This window comes from Otolemur garnettii, unplaced genomic scaffold (genome assembly GCF_000181295.1).
Source record: "Otolemur garnettii isolate 467f Iridium unplaced genomic scaffold, OtoGar3 scaffold00140, whole genome shotgun sequence".
Classification (NCBI taxonomy): domain Eukaryota; kingdom Metazoa; phylum Chordata; class Mammalia; order Primates; family Galagidae; genus Otolemur; species Otolemur garnettii.
In genome coordinates this window covers 292,831-309,826 of record NW_003852535.1, presented here as the reverse complement: position 1 = coordinate 309,826, position 16,996 = coordinate 292,831, and the positions used below count along the sequence as shown (strand labels likewise).

The 16,996-nt window shown below is 47.7% G+C and overlaps 2 protein-coding genes across 4 annotated transcripts in view; one reads left to right on the top strand and one right to left on the bottom strand.

Annotated features, from left to right (window-relative positions):
* Positions 1-10,722, bottom strand: part of NADSYN1 (NAD synthetase 1) — a 41,533-nt gene extending 30,811 nt beyond the window's left edge. Inside the window, exons 1-5 of the mRNA XM_003798758.3 lie at positions 10,550-10,722; positions 9,214-9,274; positions 8,877-8,993; positions 7,544-7,597; positions 6,891-6,980 (exon numbers count right to left, since the gene is read on the bottom strand). Of these exons, the coding sequence (XP_003798806.1) occupies positions 6,891-6,980; positions 7,544-7,597; positions 8,877-8,993; positions 9,214-9,274; positions 10,550-10,634 (407 nt within the window). The 5' untranslated portion in view covers positions 10,635-10,722. The remainder of the gene's footprint in view (positions 1-6,890; positions 6,981-7,543; positions 7,598-8,876; positions 8,994-9,213; positions 9,275-10,549) is intronic.
* Positions 10,723-12,953: 2,231 nt separating this feature from the next.
* DHCR7 (7-dehydrocholesterol reductase) overlaps positions 12,954-16,996 on the top strand; it is a 16,336-nt gene continuing 12,293 nt past the window's right edge. The window contains exons 1-2 of one of the 3 annotated variants that reach the window (XM_003798576.3): positions 12,954-13,034; positions 16,713-16,852. The gene's annotated coding sequence lies outside the window, so the exon portion shown is untranslated. The other 2 variants (XM_023518474.1, XM_012810719.2) reach the window with 2 other exon arrangements.

The following is a 16,996-nucleotide window of genomic DNA, read 5'->3' as shown; positions in this document are numbered from 1 at the left end:
TTTCTCCATTCTTGTGAAGTTTTATTAAGAAGAATGTGTTCCACCATGACCCCCCCCATCTCCCTCTCTCCTCCCCTCTCCCCCTCTTTATAGTTTCTGATTGAGGTTATTCGAGATTTTACTTTTCCGTTTCTTTTAATCTGGCCAAAGGTTATCAATTTTATTTATTTGTTTGAAAAACCAGCTTTTGTTTCATTAATTTTCTGAATGATTCTTGTTTTCAATTTCATTGATTTAATTTTGGTTATTTCTTTTCTTCTCCTGGGTTTGGGATTAGATTGTTCTTTTTCCAATTACATAAGACGGTTTGTGAGTTTGTTGATGTACTCTCTTTCTGTTTTTCAAATGTAGGCAGCTAATGTGATAAATTTCTCTTAAGACTGCTTTTGCTGTATCCCACAGGTTCTGGTAACTTGTGTCTTCATTGTTGTTATGTTTGAGGAATTTAATAATTTTTTTCTTTGACTTCTTCCTGAACCCAACTATCTTTCCTCATAAGGTTGTTTAATTTCCAAGTCAGTGTGGGGATAAACATTTTTGTTGAAGTTTAGTTTCATCTTTATTGCCTTGTGGTCTGAGAAGATACAAGGTGTAATTTCTATTCTTTTATTTTTGCTAAGGTTTGATTTGTGTCCCACGATGTGGTTGATTTTGGAGTACATACCATGGGCTGATGAGAAAAATGTCTATTCTTTAGCTTTGGGGGGATGTGCTCTGTATATGTCTATTAATCCCATTTGTTTTAGGGTCACATTTAAGTCCTCTGTATCTTTGTTTAGGTTCTGTTTAGACGATCTGTCCAGTTCTGTCACATGGGTATTTAAGTCCCCGACTATTATGGTGTTATGGGATATCATATTGCTCAGACCCATCAAGGTCTGTTTCATAAATCTGGGAGATTTCAGTTGGATGCATAAATATTTAAAATTGAAATGTCTTTCTTTTGTATTTCTTTGACCAGTATAAAGTGTCCATTTTTGTCTTTCTTAACTTTAGTTGCCTTAAATCTGCTTGTATCTGAAAATAAGAATGTCACCCCTCCTTTCTTCTGATTTCCATTTACTTAAAATACTGTTTTCCATCCCTTAACCCTGAGTCTTGATTTGTCCTTCAAGGCGAGGTGTGTCTCCTGGAGACAGCATATGGATGGCTTGTGCTCTTTTATCCAATCGGCCAGCCTATGCCTCTTCAGTGGTGAATTCAGTCTATTGACATGTATTGAGAGAATTGGTAAGTGTGGTGGAGTTCTATTCATCTTATTTTGTGAAAGTTTGTTATGTAGCTTTATCCTTTGGGCATCGTGCTAAGTTTTGACCTTTAGCTTCTGAGTATTTACTAGTGGTCCATTGTGGTGGTCAGTGTTGACAATAGGTCTAAGTATTTCCTGTAGAGTTGGTCTTGTGGTAAATTTCCTCAGTGCTTCTGTATCTGCAAAAGATCCATAAACTTTTTTTTTTTTTTTGAGACAGAGCCTCAAGCTGTTACCCTGGGTAGAGTGCCATGGCATCACAGCTCACAGCAATCTCCAACTCCTGGACTCAAGTGATTCTCCTGCCTCCACCTCTCAGGTAGCTAGGACTACAGGTGCCTGCCATAACACCCAGCTATTTTTTGGTTGCAGCCATCATTGTTGTTTGGCAGGCCTGGGCTGGATTTGAACCTGCCAGCTTAGGTATATGTGGCTGGTGCCTTAGCCGCTTGAGCCACCAGCACCGAGCCAAGATCCATCAATTTTGAAGCTTAGTTTAGCAGGATATAGAATTCTGGGCTGAAAAATTATTTTGTTTAAGAATGTTGAAGGTGGATGACCATACTCTTCTGGCTTGGAAGGTTTCAGTTGAAAACCTAGTGGCTGTGCCTTTGTCATCCTAGTGGTTGTGCCTTTGTAAGTCAGTTGGCACTTACTCCTGGCTGCTTGCAGAATTTTTTCTTTCATCTTGATTTTGGACAGGTTCATTACAATATGTCTTAGGGAGGCTCTGATTGAGTTGAGATGAGCTGGGGTTCAATATCCATCTGAAAAGAGTGTGTTGGGGTCTTTAGTAAAATTTGGGAAGTTTTCATTTATGATAGCCTCCAGTACGGCTTCCATTCCTTTGGGACAATATTTTTCTCCCTCAGAAATCCCTATTATTCATATGTTTAACACTTCATGGAATCTCATATAAGTGCCTGTTCTTCTTTCTCTCTTATCTTTTCTATCTCTTTAACTACCTGGGTTAACTCAAAAACTTTATCCTCTAGCTCTGAGGTTCTTTCTTCTCCGTGGTCTAACCCATTTGTGATACTTTCTGCTGCATCTTTACATTCCCTGATTGTCTCCTTCATTTCCTTAAGCTCCGCCATTTCCTTTCTATATTCTACATACTTCTCAGCTGACTTTTGGTTCTGTCTTTCCATTTTCTTGTCCATTCCTTTTATTGTCTTTATCATCCATATTTTAAATTCTCTTTCTGTCAAGTCCACTAATTCTTTACAGGTGGAGTGTTCTGCAGTAGCTGCCTCATGGTCCCTTGGGGGAGTTCCTCTGTTTTGGTTTTTCATGTTCCCGAATTTTTTGTTGGTTCCTCCTCATGTGTTCTTTTTTCTTGTTCACTTCCTTATCCTCCTTTTTCCTTCTCACTGCCTCCTTTGCTTCAAATTACCTTGTCTCAGAGCTTATGTCTTGAAGTGGCCTAAGCCTGGGAAAAACCCAACTCTTTCTCATGGCCAAATAAACAGAAGTCCCCGCTCTTGATGACAATAAGTTGCAATATGTCACCAGGCAGTGCTGTGGTGTTTTAGGAGACAGAGAGCACAGCCAGTAATCTCTATGGTTCTTATTCCAAACTTAGTTGCCTCTGGTGATCGCCTGATTATTTCCTAAGCATTCAGACCCTGCTGGGTTGGGATTTTAAAGCTCACAAGAATCCTTCAGGGGCAGGTCTCACAGTGTCCCCTGACTCCAGTTCCCGTGGGGGTGCAGGAGTCCCTCAGCTAGTCTCAAGAATGGAGTTCTGATCGTGGCAGGTGGAATTAAGATGGCTATGTTTTAGGACCCTGCTAAGACCGTCTTGTGACCTTCCCACAATGTCAGCCCCCTGGCTGCTGAGACCTTCTCAGTATGTCTGCCTTACTAGTCACCAAACCTATGGCAAATCCACTCCAACCAGCATTCAAATTTAATTGCTGTATACTGTTTGAGTCTGCCCACTCTTCCAAGCTTTCCACTCAATGCACAGCTTCCCCCAACAACTGAAAACTCCAGAAAGACTTCCTCCCATTCTGGACCTCCATGGGGGCCAGCTGATCCCAGCCAGTCATAATCACTTGCCTAATTCATCAGATTTCTACTGCTCTGTATTATAGGCTACATCCCGCTCACTACCTCCTCACTGTGCTCCCTGAGGTATGACTCTGGGTGAGGTCCCCATGCCAAGTATAGCTGGGTTTTCTCTTTTTCCCCAGTCATTCTAGGAGAACTTACCTGAACAATCCTTCTGGTCCTTCATTGCTCTACCCCCTCAGGCAGCCATATTTTTTAAGGAAGTATTCATTTAATCTGAGTTTTCCTATTTATTGGAATATACCAGCTTTCATCCTCCCTTTATCTATTTATTCTCTGTATCCTCTGGTGACATTTCTTTAATTATCCCTAGTATTGTCATAGATGCTTTTTCTTCTTTTTTCTTGGGTACTCTTGTCAGGTTTCTTTTTTGTTTTTGAGACAGAGTCTCACTTTGTCACCCCTGGGTAGAGGGCCATGGCACCATAGCTCACAGCAATCTCAAACTCCTGGGCTTAAGCGATCCTCTTGCCTCAGCCTCCTGAGTAGCTGGGACTACAGGCGCCTGCCACAATGCCTGGCTATCTTGTTGTTGTAGTTGTCATTATTGTTTGGCAGGCCCGGGCTGGATCTGACCCCACCAGTTCCAGTGTATGTGGCTAGCATCCTAGCCACTGAGCTACAGGCACTGAGCCTCTTCTTACATTTTCTTTCTATCCTTTTTTTTTTTTTTTGAGACAGAGTCTCAAGTTGTTGCCCTGGGTAAAGAGCTGTGGCATCACAGCTCACTGCAACCTCAAACTTTTTTTGGGCTTAAGTGATTCTCTTAACTCAACCTCCTAAGTACTTGGGACTACAGGTGCCAGCCACAACGTCTGGCTATTTTTTTTTTGTTGTTGTTGTTGTAGTTGCAGTGTTGTTTTCTTTTTTTGAGACAGAGCCTCAAGCTGTTGCCCTGGGTAGAGTGCTGTAGCATCACAGCTCACAGCAACCTCCAACTCCTGGGCTCAAGCTAGTCTCCTATCTCAGCCTCCCAAGTTGCTGGGACCACAGGCGCCCACCACAGTGCCCAGCTATTTTTTGGTTGCAACTGTCATTGTTGTTTAGTGGGTCCGGGCTGGATTCAAACCCACCAGCTCAAGTGTATGTGGCTGGTGCCTTAGCCGGTTGAGCCACAGGCGATGAGCCGCAGTGTTGTTTTTTTAGCTGGCCGGGCCAGGTGTGAACCTGCCACCTTGGAGTATGTGTGGTCTTTGGGCATTATCTCCTGTCTCTCACAGTTTCACAAAGTTGTCAATACTAACCCTCAAGGTCTCCAGGCTTAGAAAAGCCCTCAGGGAAAAATTCAGCTTTGCACTTGCTTATCTTAGGGTACATGGTTTCATTTTGTTTTTATAGACTCCATTTATTCCATACTTTCATACCAGCTCAGTGGTGCATATTTGGATATAAGATATAAACGCAGATTCACTATTTCCAGCATCTTAATAGTTATAGCTTGTGAGGGTCATTCAGGTGCCTGAACTGCTGAATCTCTAGAAAAGCCAAAGCAGCAAAGGGGTGAACAGCAGTTAAGAGTTGCCAATAGTTCTACCTGAAAGATGGGACATGAACTGTAAGGGGAGATGAGAGACATCCTTTCCACCTCTGTGGGAAGAAAGGACTAGAGTACAATGCTGGTGCCTGCAGGAGGGACTAACATTGAGCACTGAGCTTGCTCACCCTGCAGAGGCCTGGAGCAATCCATGTGGGCAGCACCAGGTTCTAGAGTGGGCTGAGACACAGCTGGAAGCAGCTGATACCTGGACCATGCACGTCATCCCAGTAGAGACCAGAGTCAGCACCAGAGAGACACCAGGTGCTAGAACACCAGGCTGGGGAAAGGGGGTAGGAAGGTTGGTCTTCAGGCTGAAGATCAGGGCTCATGTAAAGTAAAAGTCCAAGGAACCCGAGTATGGAAGCTCAGCCTAGGAGATCAAAAGATGGCTTTTTCTGAGAAATGATCTATATTCATCTTAATATATGTTAAAAAGACATTTCATAAACTCAACATCTATTCTCAATTAATTGAAAAAAAAAATTCAAAGAAAAGTAGCTAGAGGTGGGTATAAACCTGAAACCCAATGCAGAAACATAAAGAGCTTTCCAAGTAAAGTCAGGAAAAAGACAAAACGTCCCAAAGAATTTTGTCATAGACGGTGCCTATGGCTCAGTGGGTAGGGCGCCAGCCCCACAAACCGAGGGTGGTGGGTTCGAACCCAGCCCTGGCCAAACTGCAACAAAAAACAGCCTGGCGTTGTGGCAGGTGCCTGTAGTTCCAGCTACCCAAGAGCCTCAGGCAAGAGAATCGCTTAAGCCCAAGAGCTGGAGGTTGCTGTGAGCTGTGATGCCAAGGTACTCTACTACATGTGAGAAAGTGAGACTCTGTCTCTAAAAAAAAAAAAAGAATTTTGTCATAGAGATTATGTAGACTATCATTCCAGAAATGTTAGCTAATACAAGTTAAGAAAATAAACTGACCTCTTGGGGGAGGAGCATATTTATAAGAGGGGCTTCGCCTGACAAATGCAATTAGTGTAACCTGGTTCTTTGTACTTTCAATGAATCCCTAACAATAAAAAAAAGAAAAAGAACTGAGAGGGGTAAACTTGGAAAGGAAAAATAAAACTAGTTACACATTATATATAATTTTTTTTTTTTTTTTGAGACAGAGTCTCAAGCTGTCGCCCTGGGTAGAATACCATGGCATAATAGTTCACAGCAACCTCCAACTTGGGCTCAAGCAATCTTCTTGCCTCAGTTTTTGTATTTTTAGTCAAACCGGAATCTTGCTTTTGCTCAGGCTGGTTTCAAACTCATGAGCTCAAGCAATCCACCTGCCTCAGCCTCCCAGAGTGCTAGTATTACAGGTGTGAGCCACTGTGCCCAGCAAAAGGAGACCATAATTTCTACTTAAAAGAAAATCCAAGAAACTCCAGAGAATAACTACTAGACATAATAAAAGAGTTTAGTTAGGTGGTCGATTCCAGAAGCAACACACAAAAATGAGAAATTTTCCTACATAAAGATATTAGCCCCTTAAAAATATTCTGCTAAATGGTCCATTTACAACAGTAACAACAATAAACAAGTAGGAATAACTGTAAAAATACAGAACAGAATTTCTCAAGAAAGGGCAATTTTGCCCCTCATGGGATTTCTGGCAATGTCTGGAGACATTTTTGGTTGTCGCATTGGTGGGCACCTATGGGGAGATTAGGGATGTTGCCAACTGCCTTACAATGCACAGGACGTCCCCCCAGTAACAAAACAATGATCCATCCCCACGTGTCAACTGGGCTGGAGGTGAGAAACCCTGATACACAGGATTATTCAAGATGGAAGAGACATTTCCCTCAAAATGATTGCCGATCACTGATTGAGGACTGGTAGAATCTGTGATCTGTAATGGACTTGGCTACAATTTAATCAACAGCATCAAGAAAGCCATGTCCAAATGGCACCTGGTCCCAGGGTCTATCACGTCTCCTTCCATGCTGTGGGACCCAGGCTCAACATGGCAAATGAGCTTAATCAACATCCAAGGACCAGTCACAAATCACACTCCTGTGCACCCGCAACTCACCGCCTCCTGAACCATGGGGTAAACCAGCGTAGCTCGCGATAGTTGCCTTCATTTGCCAAGGCCATCTTGGGTCTGATGAGAAGAATCCTCCTGCGGGCAGGGGATGTGGAAGCTCACACCAAGCTTCTGAGATGCACGTGCCATTGCTAGTATCCACCACCACCAAAGAGCGATGATGCCACATGGAGCCAGCTTGAAAACAGGGTACCCCTGAGCCACTCTCTTTCCCTCTCTGGGCTTCATTTTCTGTCTGCAGAACGGGTACCACAGTTACATCCATCTCTGACTACTGATGATGACAGCAGCTCAGACCCTGCAGGTGTGCACTCTGATGGCAGTTGATTACCAGGTCTATAAGGAGACCTCTTTCATCTAGATTGGAATCTGGCAACAGGACGTGCATCCCTAAACCCCACTGTCTGGGTCTCTCTCTTCCTAAAACCTGATGCTGCTTGTGCCAATGGTGCTTGAGACCTAGAGAGACAAAGTCCCTCAAATTACCTGCTTGGTCCCTCAGCCCTGAAAGGGCCGGGTATTTCCAAAAGCTGCCTTTTGACCATGGGCTGTTAGGGTACTACCACAGGCTACCCCAACCCTCCAGCTGAACACCAGGGAGAGGTACTTGTCACCCTCCAAGGGCAGGGGACACCCACCTGTTGAGAAATATCACTCTGCAATTGTAGCGGACATTCCGGTGCATCACAGGCCTGCAGGGGAGAGGGGAGGTGTGCATCTGTCTGCCTGGCTGTGAAAACAGACAGCTGAAGCTCCGCAATCAAATGTTCCCTTTTAATATGAAGTTTCCTCAGATACTTGAAGGGAATAGCAAGGCTTTCCTGCGGCATTCTCAAACTTAAAAATGAGCCAAAATGGTTCTGCCAGGGAGGTGACATAGACTCTAAGGCTGGAAGATATTCTTCTCAATTAAGGACAAAGTTAGTCCTCAGGGCTCTTCCCATTCCTCCTGGAATGTTCTCAGGATTTCCATGGCTGCCGCCCCTCTGCCCACCCCTTGGCTGCTCCTCAACTCTCTCTCACGCACTTAAGTCTGTGAGACCCTAATGGCCCCAGGTGCAGGCTCTCTGCCTTAGTCCCCTGCCCTGTGCCTCTCCAGCCTGACTTCTTTTGCTCATGGTCCAGCACATCACAGGCTTCTGGGTCCAGGCTCCAGCACAGAACAAATCCATTCGCTGTTCCAAACTGGCACCTTCCTAGGACCAGACATGATGCTTTGTGCTTATGACACCTTTCTAACAACCTGCTGTTTCAGCAACAGATGAGGTGACCCACGCTGGACATGTCAGGCGGCCTGGTGGGGAGTGCTCAATGGATATCATCATGGGTGATATCAACGATCATCAGTATGAGCAAATTGGGTTCAAACTCCCATCTATGCACTGCTGGGAAGAGACGCTACTAAACAAATGTCATAGCAGGACAAACAAATGGCAGGACAGTAAATGCAAGGCAAATGCTTAGAAAAAGCCAGCAAAGGTGCCACCTCCACACCAGATAAAGCAGAGCTGCAGGAGCAGAAATGGACATGGTGTGAAGCCCAGCGGTAGGGAACCAGCTGTGCAAAGTGTGGTGTAGACGCACACCAGACCAGCACGTGCTAGTCCTGCCGGGGGGGCTACACCCACAGAACCATCATACCAATGTGGAGGATGTGAGATCATCCACGAGACTCCCCATGAAACAATAAAGCTCACTGCATGCAACAGGATAAACCTTGATCCCCCCGTTGTGCAAAGCATGCTCATGTGCACACCAGAGCTTCCAAAGACTATTTCCAGGGGCTGCCTCCATGGGGGGAATGAAGGGGAGAGGGCTGACATAGGAACAAAACCCTATCTCAATATGATGCCTTCTATATCTCTGGACACGTTCCACATCCCTGAGTGCAGGATGGTGCTGGAGAGATCACACCCTCAAACTCCCCTGGTTTCAGAGCTCACCCTTCCAAACGCTCACACGGCCACTTACATCCCTACATCACAGATGATGTCCTGAGTGACAGGAGAGTCCAGAAGGGCAGCCAGGACTTGAAACGAATGCAAGAGGGTGTCTGACTCGTAGTAATGATCCCAGCATCCGTAGCCACTGCGGAGAAAGCACAGCAGGCAAGGCCCACACACAACCCAGGTGAGCTGGGGAGGGTGAGGGCTGTGGGCCAGTCAAGTCAAAAACCAGGGCCCAGGGATTGGTATTTTTCTGAAGCCTCCGATTATATTGGACAGCCAGAGTCAGAAGCACTACTGTAAGAAACAATGCAGTTCACTGCTACCCACCCACCCCAGCGTGTTTGTGTGTCTGTTCTCACCATATTTCCAACTCTGGTCCAAGCCTGTATCTTGCTCCTTTGCTTTTGGCAATTTCAATACCTATATGTAGAAATACAGAAGGTGGGGGCAATTTCAAGCACCTACAATATGTTCACAGGCAGGTGAAACACATTGTTGCAGCAGGTATGATAAAACCAAACCCAAACGCCCTGTGACCCGATGCAGCCCTTCTTGGTAGCCTGGCAGCAGAGGACAGCGCACACCTGTGCACAGCTGCTCACGCCCGCAGGGAATGAGAAACAGGGAGGGCTCGCAGGTCTGACCCTTAGCACCAGGGAGGAGGAGGAGGAGGAGGAGGAGGAGGAGGAGGAAGGGAAAAAATTCACACCCTGGTAGTTTATTAACAAGTAGATGCCCAAGGTCATCTACAGAAAAAGGTGGAGTTTGCAGGCTTATAACCCTGCAGCAGTACCAGTGTCAGGTACCATCAACTAACTGGGTTTGGGCGGCAGCTTCCGACATGCGGTCTAAAGAGGAGAAGCCAGCTGAGTGGAGACTTAGCTCTGGACACCAAGCCTCACTTCACACCAACTGGATTTGCTCTGAACTCTGATGAGATGAAAGTGGGTTGATATTTAAAAAAAGAAAAGATGAAGGTCCAAGACACATGGCGGATAAGATGCCACCACTGGAGACATTCTGTGTTTACTGCTGCTGGCAAACACTCTCACAGTAAGCAGCCCATACAAGATGTTCTGGGGTGACCACACCTGCAGGTTTGTCAATGGTGGCCCCAGTTTAGGTATAATAGTCTGACCTTTACTTTCCAAGGTGAGTTGATATGAACCATAATAAAATGGTGATTTCTCAACAATCACACTTTATTCTCTAAGCTGGCAGCTCTGCCTTATTGTACCTTATACTACCCTCTGCCTTATACTACCCTTTTTGGGATGGCTTCTTCCTATGCCCACCCACCAGCAAGGCCCTCAGAAACTGGAAACCCTCCCCAGTGGTCAGCCTAGTGGTCAGCCACCCAGTCCAAACACCTCCAAGGCTGCCAGTTCAGCCCCAGCTATGCCATGTGGGATGCCAGACATATCTGACGACAGGCTCACCCTCAGCGCTCCCACCTCCACCTCCAGACCTTTTCGACCCCTGACTTATATATCACATGTCCCCAGAAACTGTAGATACCCCTGCCTGCATTCCAAGGAGCATCGGAGCACTTACCACGGTGTGGTCATTATTCATTATCTTTTCCGTCCCCATGCCCACGGCGGCGAGTTTCTCTAATCAAGGCTGTATGCCCGACATCGGCAAGCCACTGCCAGGCCAGAGCGGACGTTTGCCAGCCCCCGCCCCCAGACTCACTCTTTAAAATCCTTTGCAAATTGCCGTCGAAGTCCAGAGCCCACTGGTTGAGCGCACAGGTGGCCACGGTCACCTTCCGTCCCATCCTGGCCGCAGCCTCCAGGAAAGGAGGAAAGCCAGACGACAGTACTCACTGCTATCCTCTATGCTAGGTGAGCAGCCCGGCGCCCGACCTTCCGGGTAGCTGGGCTCTCGCCCCGCCCCGCTCGCAGATAGCCCCGCCCATCCAAGGATCGCCCGGCCCTTGTCCCGCCCACCAGGCGAAGCCCGCAGGAACTGGAATGCAAAGCCCCTCAGCGGCAGAGGCAGGCCCCGCCCCCCGCGGATAGCCCCTCCTTCTTCTCGCCCACTCTTTCGGAGAAGCGGCCGGATCACGGCTGCGCCTGCGCAACAAGGAGGCCGCCCAGCCACTAGTGAAGGCGAGACCGGCCCCGCCCACGGACATTAAAGCTTCAAAGCGCGCAGAGGTAGGAGGCGGCCCGGCCATCCTTTCATTTTATTCTATGTCCTCTCCTTACAACCAGCTTAGCTACGTTTTATTTTCATGCGCTTTTAAAGCTTCCAAGTACACCAAAGAACAAACGTGTAGGACAAAGAGCGTTCCTGCCCTATCTGCCTGGCCGCCACAGACAGCAATTAATTATCCCTAGGGCCAAATAAATCCCCTCACTCTGGTGTGCTGCTGTAACTTGATTGTCTTCTTCTGTGGTACGAGATTATTATTCTGAAGTTTGCTATTTCACTGTAGGAATTAAGTACAGTTTATCCATTCAGTAACCGATGGGCATTGAAGTTATTAGTGTTTTGTCAACAGGCAAGCACAGGCGAGCGCCGAGGGGCCCACAGCGCTGCTGTTTCCATTCCTACAGGGTTCTCCTTGGAGGCCAATTTCTCCAGCAGCCTTGCTGAGTACTAGGGTGTGCACCTGTCCAGCTTTACTAAACACTGCCAAATCTCTTCTCCAGGCACGTGAGCCAATTCTCTACCGTCAGCTTCTCAGTTTTTCTTTTTCAAGTTTCATCTTAAGTCCACCTGGGGTGAGAACCCATGTTACCGTGTGAACAAGGAGCTGTCTCACCATCCTGCTAGGATATGTGTGGTATCCCTGTCATACATATACTTGTTTTCACATTTTAATCACTTTTTTCCTGTGTAGAAAGTAATTCTTGTTCATGACACACAATTTGGAAACTCCAGAAAAGCATAAGAACATTATAAGAGGTCTAACAATCAAGTTCGGGAGCCTAACCTAGAAAAAGTGCTACATACCTCCTTACTGAGTATCACCACGACCATAGGGCAGAGAATGTGAGTATCCTGGAAGATCTGGTCATCCCAGAAAATAAGTACATTCTCAGAAAATGATGGGGACATGCTATTTGAACAAAGGGGCCAGTTTGAAGGGGCTCCCACTGCCCAACTATGGGACAACACAGTACAGGATCAGAACTCCATGAGTTAAAAAACATCCATTAGTCCATATTGATAAAAATAAATTCTTTAGAAGGCTGTCTGATAAATAATACTTTATTAACAAATGCTGAAGGAACGATGAAATCAGATTCTTGAGAATATCATACTTACACAGTCTCACGGTATCTTATCCTAAAAATCACTCATGAACAACTGGAAAAATGGAGACTTCTGGCAGAAACCCCGACTATGATCAAACTTATCAACAATAGGACGCAGTGACATTGCGCTGCCTCCTGTCATGACAGCCTCAACACACAACAAATTGGAGACCAAAAAGAAAAAATTCATAACCTAAATGCATGGTGTGGTTCCCTGATTGAGTGCATGGAGAGTGACAGGCCCCGTAGGCCACCCTGTTTACTCAAGTGTTTACTGAGGATCCCCTTCCCTAAGATGAGCCCCAAGAGCAGGCATTTTATCCGTTGTGTTCATCGCTGTGCCCCTAGGGCCTAGAACAGCACTTGGACACACTCTCCATGCTCAATAAATGTGTGTCGCGTGCCCTTGAAGCGCCATGGGCGAGGAGGAAACTGAGGCACCAGGAGGCCCACGCCCTCCAGGTCTGTGGGTCAGCGAGGCGCGTCCGCAGCGTGGCCTACGGGGCCTGTCACCCAATCCCAGCCCGTCTCGGGTGTTCTCGGCCCTCACTCTCTCCAGACCCAGCAAGCTAGCTCAGTCGTGGGCCTTTGAGATTCCGCGGTGGTGCAGGTGAGATCCGGCTGGCCCCAGAAGTCTGGAAGGCGAGAAGGCGGGGCTGACCAGGAAGTCAATCTTCCTCTGCTCGCCGCCGAGTGGCGCGGGAGGTGGGCCGGGAGTCAGCTCAGGCGCCTCGGCCAATCGCGGCGCGCAGGGCTGCGGCCCGCTCAAGACCCTCTTGCGATTGGTCGTCGATCGCAGCACGTCAGACCGGAGGCGGGACTGCGGGAGGCCCCCAGCGGCGGGGACTGGGGCTGGAGCTGGACGCTGGTCTCTGAGGAACGCAGCGCGGCTCACAGTGAGACCGATGCAGGTAGGGGCGTCCAGGTGAGGTGGGGGCTCCTAGGAGAGGTGGCGAATCCGTGCTCAGGTGGACAGGGGGCGCGTGCGCAGGTGAGGGGCCGGAGTCGGGGTGGGCGTAGGAAGGGGTGCGTTCGCTTTGGGCAGGAGGCCGTGCTCAGGTGAGGAGGGAGCGCGCGCAGGTGGAGAGGGTCCTACTCTTAGATGCGTAGCTGGTGCTCAGCTGAGGCAGGGCCGGAGGTACAGGGGCGCCCGTAGGCTCACCCCGAGGCGGCCCTTGGGGGCGCTCTGACCCTGCGTGCTTGGAGCTCCCCTGCGGTGGGCCGCGGAGCCCTAGCGGCAGGTGGGTGATCTCCAGGCTCCCAGATGGAATTTTGACTGAGGAAGTTACCGAGCAGCCCTCTCTTCTTGCCCAGAAGCTGGGAGCAGGGATGAGAAGCTGAATTGCTTTACTAGGACCGTGTCAGGGTGCGGGCCTTGATGCGTAGTGGAAAGTGCGGCAAGGGCCTACAAGGGAGTTCTCAGCCTCCCAGGACCGCACTCTGAGGATCAGGGTTGACCAGAGAGCAGGAATTACACAGGGCCTCCTGGTTTCTTTTGATTGTAAGTTTGCTCTTTGCGACGATGACTTTCTGCCCAGAGGAAGGAGGGATGGAGGCTGGCAGGTTTGTACGTCATTCTACCTGCATGATAACCTTCTCTTGAAAAACCAGGATGGTTGGCAAGGTGAAAACTCAAACAGTCAAGCACTATTAATTCTTGGGATATTTCTTTTCTTTTTTTTTTTTTTGAGACAGAGCCTCAAGCTGTCCCCCTGGGTAGAGTGCCGTGGCATTAAAGCTCACAGCAACCTCCAACTCCTGGGCTCAAGCGAGTCTCCTGCCTCAGCCTCCCAAGTAGCTGGGACTACAGGCGCCCGCCACAACGCCCGGCTATTTTTTGGTTGCAGCAGCCGTCATTGTTGTTTGGCGGTCTGGGCTGGGGATTCGAACCCGCCACCTTAGGTGTACGTGGCTGGCGCCTTAGCCGGTTGAGCTATAGGCGCTGACCCACTTGGGATATTTCTAACAGAATCTTCCTGTGCACCTGCTGCTTTAATAAAAAAAAGAAAGCCAGCGGTAGATTTATGTAGTAGATCTACATAATAGCTGTGAACAAGGTGTGTTGCAAACCAAGTTGGATTTGAACAAATTTTTGAAAAGAAATTGAAAGAGGGAGAGTGGGTATATATTGTATAATAACTTGTGGAACAGTCTGGAAGAATTTACATCAAAATTTAATGACTCCTGGGGATGGATAGGAGTTAGGAGAGAAGGGCCTTTTTCACTTTTGACTTTTTTTTTTTTTTTGAGACAGACCCTCAAGCTGTCCCCCTGGGTAGAGTGCTGTGAAATCACAGCTCATAGTAAACTCCAACTCCTGGGCTCAAGCGAGTCTCCTGCCTCAGCCTCCCAAGTAACTGGGACCACAGGCGCCTGCCACCACACCTGGCTATTTTTCCTGGCTAGCTGTCATTGTTGTTTGGCGGGCCCAGGCTGGATTTGAACCCCCCACCTTAGGTGTATGTGGCTGGTGCCTTAGCCACTTAAGCCACAGGCGCCGAGCCACTTTTGACTTTTAAACTTGTGTTTCAGTGAGCATTTTTTTTCTTTTTAGGTAGAGTTTCACTGTGTTGCCCTGGGTAGAGTGCCCTGGTATCACAGTTCATAGCAACCTCAAACTCTTGGGCTTAAGCAATTCTCTGGCCTCAGCCTCCCAAGTAGCTGGGACTACAGATGCCCACCACAAACGCCCAGCTATTTTTTGGTTGCCGTCTTCATTGTTTAGATGGCCCCAGCTGGGTTTGAACCCATCAGCCTCTGTGTATGTGGCTGGCACCCTACTCAGTGAGCTACGGTGCCGAGCCAGTGAGCATGTATTCTGTGACTTGAAAGCAGAAGCCCTGTAGCTTCTGTCAAACCCCAAATTTACCTTTTATGATCAGGGTCTCTGGGCATTTACTTCCACCTGGGGATCATGGCTGTTTCTAGAGGCCTCAGAAACTGCCACTTCCCAGCAGGGATCCTTGACTCTGTTAAGGTGAACCAGGCTGGCCCCCTGCCTAGGCCAGAGCTCTCCAGCTCCAGGACCTTGAAGGAGTCACAGGGTAAAGGAAGCAGTCCTTGAATTTAGCAAATGAAGCTTTGCCAGTCACACATGAGAGCTGAGTGACCACACAGATTTGGGGGGGGCAATGAGTGGAAACACCTGCAAATAAACCCAAAGTTCACCCCAAACGCTGGCCTCCCTATGCCTTGGGTATTGGGGTAGGGTGGGGCACACACTCTCATTAAAGCCACCCCCCTTAAGTCTGACTCTTAAGACTCTAAGAGCTGCCTAAAAAGCTTTTTGTTACTGTTTTAATAATTATTTTATAAGTGCATTTATACTAGAAAAATTAGGGGAAAATAAAGGGAAAAACACCTGCATTTCCAATGCTGGTTAAAGTTTTGGTATGTTGCTTTTTCTTTCTTTCTTTCTTTTTTTTTTTTTTTTTGAGACAGAGCCTCAAGCTGTTGCCCTGGGTAGAGTGCTGTGGCATCACAGCTCACAGCAACCTCCAACTTCTAGGCTCAAGCGAGTCTCCTGCCTCAGTCTCCCAAGTAACTGGGACCACAGGCACCTGCCACAACACCCAGCTATTTTTTGGTTGCAGCCGTCATTATTGTTTTTGGCGGGCCTGGGCTGGATTCGAACCCATCACCTTAGGTGTATGTGGCTGGCGCCGTAGCCACAGGCGCCGCGCCACCTTTTTTTTTTTTTTTTTTTTTGAGACAGAGTCTCACTGTGTCACCCTGGGTAGAGTGCAGTGGCGTCATAGCTCACAGCAACCTCCAACTCCTGAGCTCAAGCGATTCTCTTGCCTCAGCTGGGTATTTTTTGGTTGTAGTTGTCATTGTTGTCTGGCAGGCGGGATCCTGCCACCTCTGGTGTATGTGGAGCCTGGTGTGTTGCTTTTGAAGAGTCATTTTAAAGATACATTGTAACTCACCAATAAGACATCAGACTTATTGACACAAAGTAAGCTTGTTCTTTTTCAGTTGCTGAGTATTGTAGGTGGATGTGTCCTTTTTTATCTGATTTTCTTACTGATAGTTACTTAGTTGTTTACATTATTTTGCAAGTATATACAGCAAACTCTGATGTGTGTTTACACAGCCCTCAGAATATTTCCAGGATAAATTCCTACAAGTACCTGCTGGGTCATCTTCTAGGTCTACCTGACCTCTAGAAGTAGCTCTCTCCCCTTCACCAATTCTGAGTTGTGTCATTCTTTTTCATCTTGAAATCCAGTTGGGGGTGTGTCTCTATTTTTCAGTCTCTACCAATCATGGGAGTAACACATTTCTAAACAGACTACCCTGCTGCCCAAGTCATTGCTAGCATGAGAGATGATCCAAAGACTTACTGTTTGAAGCCACTAAGTTCAAGGGTGATTTGCTATGCCGGTGATAACCAAAATACTCTGTGGCTCAGCAGTTTGGGCTTTGCAGCCTTCCCTACCTGTGTGACTCTCGTCTGGGTGAGCCCAGTTGAGCCCTGGCTGGTGCTGGTGACAGTGTGGACCAGAGCTGGCTCTTTCAGGTGAACACTCGGGCCCTGAACACTGTCAGCTCCCTGAAAGTTTTCCTCTTCACTGTGTCCCCTGCAGGGCTTTGTTCAGTGTGTTCAGTGTGTGCAGAAGCTTTAAGCAGGCCTTGTGGAACAGGAGAATCCAGGCATTTTAAAGGGGCCAGTTCAGGAAGGAAAGCTTCCATTTCTGCTGTGAAGCCACAGGACAGAAGGCTAAAGGTAAGTGTGTCTCAGCGCCCTTGACCCTGGCGCAGGCTGTGACTTTTCAGCTTTGAAAAAGTGAAAAGGGCTCAGCGCCTGTGGCTCAAGCGGCTAAGGCGCCAGCCACATACTCCTAAGGTGGCGGGTTCGAATCCCCAGCCC